The 7138-nt window shown below is 33.4% G+C and overlaps 1 protein-coding gene across 2 annotated transcripts; it reads right to left on the bottom strand.

The window, feature by feature from the left end:
- Positions 1–452: 452 nt before the first annotated feature.
- LOC101218190 (probable 1-deoxy-D-xylulose-5-phosphate synthase 2, chloroplastic) lies at positions 453–6469 on the bottom strand. 2 transcript variants are annotated; one of them, XM_031881975.1, is made up of 11 exons: positions 6205–6469; positions 3885–3976; positions 3545–3706; positions 3284–3448; positions 3055–3205; positions 2662–2933; positions 2190–2463; positions 1795–2102; positions 1365–1646; positions 975–1262; positions 453–866 (listed from the first exon to the last, which is right to left on the bottom strand). In XM_031881975.1, the coding sequence occupies exons 2-11, from the start codon at positions 3972–3974 to the stop codon at positions 693–695; spliced, it is 2166 nt and encodes a 721-aa protein (XP_031737835.1). In that variant the 5' UTR covers positions 3975–3976; positions 6205–6469; the 3' UTR covers positions 453–692. The 2 variants fall into 2 exon arrangements, with proteins under 2 accessions (XP_031737835.1, XP_031737834.1); XM_031881974.1 differs by having other exon boundaries at positions 3885–4007.
- Positions 6470–7138: the final 669 nt, after the last annotated feature.

Here is a 7138-nt window from a genome sequence, read left to right on the forward strand (position 1 = left end):
AAATAACGCAAATCATCAACTAGCCTAAAATCACATGAGGACTACTCTTGGCCTCACTCTAAGTCATGGCACATACCTTTCCTTGCGACTTGGGCCTCCCAAGTCTTTTGAGTCCACTAGGCTTGGCTTCTGCTTTATCTAGGCGATAGGGCTGGTTGATTGATTGTGAGATGTGGGTGACCTTGAATCCCCAAATGTCCTGGTTGGCCACAACTAAAGCAAGTCTTTGGAAACCCAACCCTTTCCTCAAAGTTTGAATTTGGTCTATTTGCTGGCCCTCTTGGAGGCACATTCTCAATTCTTAATTTTGTAAATAACAATAGTTTTTACTACATACCACTAATTCTACTCATTTTTTATTTTTGAATTTTTTTTTGTCCATAAATCTAATTGATAGAATTGTTTTTATAATGTTTCAAGAATAATTGTTAGGAACCTTGCAGCCATGTGTCTTGATAGCAATCATGATGTGCTTTAAAATTCTTTTGATCTGTGTTGGAAATTTACCTAATTAAGGATCCTAGGATTATCATCGATGAGTTCCATACATTGAAATCTACGACAATATTTTCCTATCTCACGCGCTAGTACTAACATCTGGATCCCCATAAAAGCTCTCTCACTTCATATGAACAACATATCCATATGATTTTGTAGACATAAATATATATATATATATATATAGCTTCCTACTAAAAGCTTGACTTCTTAGTTGCAGAAACTTGGAATGAAAGAGCTTCTTTAGATCTGCCCATAAGAGTTAGGACTGTTGCAGCTATGTGTTCAGATGACAGTCCTGCTTCTTCCATCTGGTCTCCAGGCGATCCATGGTCTATGTATCGATCTGGAAGAACCATACTTCTCAACTGCAAATGCAATGAACAAAAAAAATCCCTTACCAGTTAAATTAAGATACTTAAATGGACAAAATAGAATGATACTACTTTTGTTTTTGTTTAAGGAGAATTGTTAACCTTGAGATGGTGTTGATCTAAAATTCCAGTTACGCTAAGGAAATAGGACACATGAGAACCAAAGCCTCCAATGGAGCCTTCCTCCACAGTTATCAGAATTTCATGTTCTTTTGCCAGTTGCCTTATAAGTTGAGTGTCGAGAGGTTTGCAAAATCTTGCATCTGCCACTGTTGGGGTAATGCCTCTTGTTTTCAGCAATTCTGAAGCTTCAACACATTGTTGAACTATTGAACCATACCCCAATATAGCAACTCTAGTGCCTTCCATCACTATTCTCCCTTTGCCAATCTGTTCAACAGAAGTGAAATCAACAATGAGTTATATTTTACTTTGAGACAGTTACTTTGTAACCTTCTTAATGCTTAGAGTGTTGGTTTATTTCATGCGAACCTCAATTGGAGTCCCTTTGAAGTTAGGAGGAACAACAACTCCAATCCCATTGCCCCTTGGAAACCGAAAACAACTCGGTCTATCGTCTATCTCTGCTGCCGTCGCAACCATGTGTATTAGTTCAGCTTCATCAGCTGGAGCCATGACAATCATGTTCGGCAAACAAGCCATGTATGTTATATCAAATGCTCCACAATGTGTCGGGCCATCAGCACCGACCAAACCAGCTCTATCCATTGCAAAGCGGACAGGTAGTTTCTGAAGGTCTACATCATGCACCACCTAGATTACCATTCCATATAATTAGTAATTAGAACAACACAAAATCATCAATGAAAAGTAATCTTTTTCATTACTTGTAAACAACTGTTTGGCTTGACATTCCAAGGGTTTAAAATTGTAGGGTCATAATCTTTCCAAATATACATACCTGATCAAACCCTCTTTGAAGGAAGGATGAGTAAATAGCACAAAATGGCTTGATACCCTCTGTCGCTAAGCCAGCTGCAAACGTAACAGCATGTTGCTCGGCGATCCCGACATCGAAGCAACGTTGTGGGAACTTCTTCTGGAAATAGTTAAGACCAGTTCCACCACCCATGGCAGCATGGATGGCTACAATTTTGTCGTCCAGTTCAGCTTCTTTTATCAGAGATTCAGCAAAGTATTGAGTGTATGAAAGTGTGGGGGATTTTGTCTTGAATTGCTTGCCTGTTTTGGGATCAAACTTGACTACTCCTGGATTATTATAAGATTTGCAAAGAGTTAAGTATTTGAAAGAATCCATGGAAGTAAACAAGATGCTCAATTAGAATAGAGTCTAACCATGCATTTTATCTGCAGCTGCTTCTGCCGGAGGATAGCCCTTCCCTTTTTCTGTAAGGATGTGGATCAATACTGGTCCGGGGGCTGGCATTGATTTCACCTTCTCCAAAATGGTGACCAAATCTCCCACATTGTGTCCATCCACTGGTCCAATATAATACAAGCCTAGCTCCTCGAAAAATGTCGATCCTGAACCACTTATCATGCCTCTCGCGTATTCATCGACTTTGGCTGCAACTCCATGTGTTTGCTTCCCAATTTGTTTGGTGATGGTCTTAAAGGAATGGTATGAAAGTCATTAACATTGATAAACCAAGGTTTTATTTTGAATGAATTTTTAAATTTATAATACCGCTTGCCAAATACTTGAAAAATCATTTCAAATAGACTCTAACTTGTTCGTGTTGACATGAAATATAATATCAACGCAATAATGTGTAAGGCGTATGCAATCAATCCTCTAATATTTTACCTTTGCAGCTTCGCGAAGTTTCCGAAACTGTGTACTTGCTTGAAGTTTGGTTAAGGCACTGCTGAGAGCTCCAACAGGAGTAGCAGGGCCATCAAGAGTAGCAGTCGGCAACGAGACTTGCTTGTTGTCATTTAGAATAACGATCATGTTCGTATCGAGATAACCTGCATTATTCATCGCCTCGTATGCTTGGCCTGCTGTCATAGCTCCATCCCCAATCACAGAAATGACGCTGTTCTTCTTTCCCAAAAGGTCTCTTCCAACTGCCATGCCTACATTGTTTTCATCGTGGATCGGGACAAGGATTCATTAAACAGAAGAATAATGTGTCTCTCATTAAAATTAAACCCTCTGAAATGGAAAGGGAGTAAATGAGGAGAATATAAGACATACCAAGACCGGCTGATATGCTTGTAGAACTGTGTCCTGCACCAAATGCATCATGAATACTTTCATCCCTTTTTGGAAAGCCAGCCAGCCCTGAAGTTTGCCTTAAAGTATGCATTCTAGACCTTCTTCCAGTGAGAATTTTGTGAGGATATGCCTGTAAAAAACACCATCAAAATGAACTCTAATCCTAAAAATAAACCTCATTATTGTAACATTTTTGTTGGATATGCACCTGATGGCCAACATCCCAAATGATTTTATCGTCTGGAGTGTTGAACACATGATGCAGTGCCACGGCTAGCTCGACAACGCCTAAGCTTGCACTTAAATGACCTCCAGTTTTTGATACGGAGAACACAATTTCTGCTCTAAGCTCTGCTGCTAGCTTCTCAAGATCCTGAAAAAAAGATCTCAAATAATCATAATAAGAAGGAACAAAAAATGGCAGAATGCAAGAGAAGTTGACAATGCTCAACAAGAAAGAGAGGTTTACCTGCATTGACAGGTTCTTCATATGAATAGGAAAATTGACAGTGTCCAACAATGGCGTCGCTGGTTTTTCGCCTGAATAGTCAATCTTCAATCCATCTTTTTCTTTATCTGGCAAATTCTTTCCTTCTCCATTCGGGCTATTACTCGAAGCTCTCAAACAAAACTGTATGAAGAACCAACAATGATAAAATACTTGCTCAAAATTAAAGAAAAAAGAATAACACTTTCTAATCTAAGTAACAAAACTCCTTTCAATGAAACCAAACTGGAATAATTCTCAGAATATCCAGGATAAAAACAACAATGCAACAGCAAGGAAAACAAAGGGGATTTTGAACAACCTGTTTGGGGTTTCTAATCTTTAGCCTTGGAGTTTCCAGGAATGGGGAGAAAGTTTGAGTTGGTTTGATGAGAAGCTGAGCCACTGCCATAGCTGATCAAGTTGCAACCAGAAGACAAGGTATCTATAAAATGCATCAAAAACAAAGTAGAAGACAAATATTTATACGTAAAAAAGAAGACTACAAATCAGCTTTGAAATTAACAAAACAATTTATGTCTGGCCCAGAAGCAAAATTGTGTTTAAATTTTTGCATTAGTACTGCCTTAGAGCCGTTATTAACCATGCATCCATGGACTTCAATCATCTTACGCTTTTGCTTCACTTTGAACCTTAAGTCTTCCATTCAAAAATTCAGTTGAACAGAAAAAAACTTGTTTTTTTCATTAGTCAAGAAAGAAATAAATAAAACTTAGCTTGCCTTCTAGGTTGATTTATCTTGCAAGACTATGATATAAAATTATAAAATAAATAGTCTTTTCTGCTCTTTGGATTCATAAATAAATAGTCTTTTCTTTTCCTGTTTGTTCCTAAGTTTAAAACTTTTATAATTTGATACATGATTCCTAACTTTCATTTTGAATGATGATGTCATATTTTTTAATCAACACTATTAATTTAATGTTCATTGGGGGAACTAATTTTTATTAGGTGAATAAGACAATATTTTTCCGACCTCATTTAAAAATATACTTTATTATATTATTAAAATCATATAAAGCTAATTTTAAATTACTTTTTAGTTTTTTGTTTAGAAAAAAGAATAGAGTTACATTAACATTCACAGGAGTACATTTTGGAAACCCTATTACACTATTATTACTCCAACTATACTTTTTAAATTATTGCTCTATATTGTTTAATTATAAAACAAATCAAACTATTTTTATCATGCATTTTTCTTCCCTTCATTTTTTCAATATAATTTACTACTAATAAATTATTTAGGTTTTTTCAATAATATTTTTTCTTTTTTTTTTTTTGTTGAGAATTGAGCTCAAACTATTTTCACAGTTTTTTTTTTTAAAAAATATTAATGATCATGTTTCTTAAAAAAAAGAGAGAAAAAAAGTGAAATTATAATGAAGAGAGAGAATTTTCTAAAAAATGTGAAAATTGTAGTGACAAATAAAAGGTAATAATATAGGTCTAAAATTTGAAATTTGAAAAAAACATAAAAGATGATTCACATGAAAAACCTTAGGCCCGATTTGGCAAAAATCTTATTTTTTATTTTTGAAATTATGGTTATTTTCTTTCGATAAATATTTCATTTATGGTTCTTATCTCTTTTTTAAAGAACACTCTAATTACAAAAAATAGAGTTTTTGAAAACTTCCACCGTTTTTAGTTTTCAAAAACTTGATTTGATTTTTAAAATAGTGGTAAAGAGGTGATTAGAAAATATAAAAAATTTTGGATACAAAAAAGTTTAATTTTCAAGCATGAAAACTGTGAAAAAACAAATCTCAATTTCAAGTTTAAAAAATCCAACCAAATTGAACCAAACCCAATTTGATTCGATTGTTAAATGTTTATTAGCCATGGACAGTCCCCTTCACTGAATCAATGCCAATGAAATTCCATTCAATTTGTCTTTTAACAAATGAAATTGAACCAAACAAACAACATGCAGGATGTGAAAATTCATCAAACTTATCCAACCAAAAAATAAAACAAAGTTTAATTTTCAAGTATGAAAATTGTAAAAAGAGGGCGATCACCAATGCAAAAGCAAATTTCAATTTTGTATTTAAAAAATTCAAGCAGATTGAACCAAACCCGATTTGGTTTGGCAGTTAAATGTCTATTAGCAACAAACTGTCCCTTTCAGTGAATAAATACCAATCAAATTCCATTCCATCTGTCTTTTACCAAATGAAATTGCACCAAACAAACAACATGCACAATGTAAAAATTCATCAAACTTATCCGATCAAAAAATAAAATAAAATAATAACCTAAACAACAAAACAAAAGAGACAACATGCAAATTGAAAATCCACCAAACTTATCCAAACAAAAACTAAAAAAAAAAAAAAGAAACTCAAAACTAATGCATAGAACGCAACGAAAAAATAAAATTAAAACACCGTATGTTTTGTTCCCAACCAACGCAACAATTCCATCAAGTTTCAAATTTAAAACAAAAATATTCTATAAAATCAAGTAAATTTTGGATTGTATAGCAAATGAATGGCAAGAAATGAATTGTTGAATGAAGAAAATTAAACAAAAACGGAGATTTAATTTAGAATTAAGGGTGTTATGAATGAAATTATAAAAATTAAATATAAAGAAACTATGAAGAAGGAACTTACTTAAGCAATAGAATGAAGGATTAAGACAGATTGAAGCGTTTGGGTATATGACTATTGTTGCATGAAACAGAAAAGGAGAGGATGAAGAAGATGAAGATGAAGAAGATGAAGAAGATGAAGATGAAGAAGATGAAGATGATGAAGATGATGAAGATGCATTTAAAATCCAACTCAATTTCTGCCTTAAAAAGGCAAGTTTTCCACCCCTACACACAAAAATTTACCTTTTCTGTTTTTTCTTTTTAATTTCTTTCTCTTTTTTTCAAATGAAAAATTGGAATTGAGAGATATGTTTCGGAATTGTTTTTATCAGTAATATAGGGGGAAAAGAAAAAGAGCATCAATGGATTGGCCTCTCCATGCAGATACCATTTTTGATACATTTTGTCATTTTCTGCCTCACTATTTCTTCTCTCCTCTCTTTCTATTTCTCTTTCAATTTCTCTCATCTCTTTATTTCTCCTAATCAGATATATGCAAACAATAACATAGTAAATAATCAAGCCAAAGTATAACATTTTTTTAACCATAGTTTAAATACTTTTTGTTTATATTAATTATTTCATTTGAGTGTCGTTTTGTTGCCTTTTTTTTTCATGTTTCACAATTTTATTTTACGATAAAAAGAAAATGTGAATTAAACTCTTAGGTTAATGTCACCAACCTATAAAATTGTTAAAACAAAATACAGTGAAAATTTACATGTTGACATATCAATACAAATTTAATACTGTAGGTTCAATGTATTTGCAACTTTAACATCATTCTAAGTTGGATGTCTTTCACTCATATATTTGTTGACTTAAGAAAAGATGACAATGTTCAATAAATTGGTACAAAAAAAAAAAGAGAGACTATCTTGGAAGAATGAAAACTTTTATAAAGATGGCCATTTTAGATAAAATACTTTTTTACTCTATAGACACATTAGTTT

The sequence above is a fragment of the Cucumis sativus genome, chromosome 3 (genome assembly GCF_000004075.3).
Source record: "Cucumis sativus cultivar 9930 chromosome 3, Cucumber_9930_V3, whole genome shotgun sequence".
In the NCBI taxonomy this organism is placed as follows: Eukaryota; Viridiplantae; Streptophyta; class Magnoliopsida; order Cucurbitales; family Cucurbitaceae; genus Cucumis; species Cucumis sativus.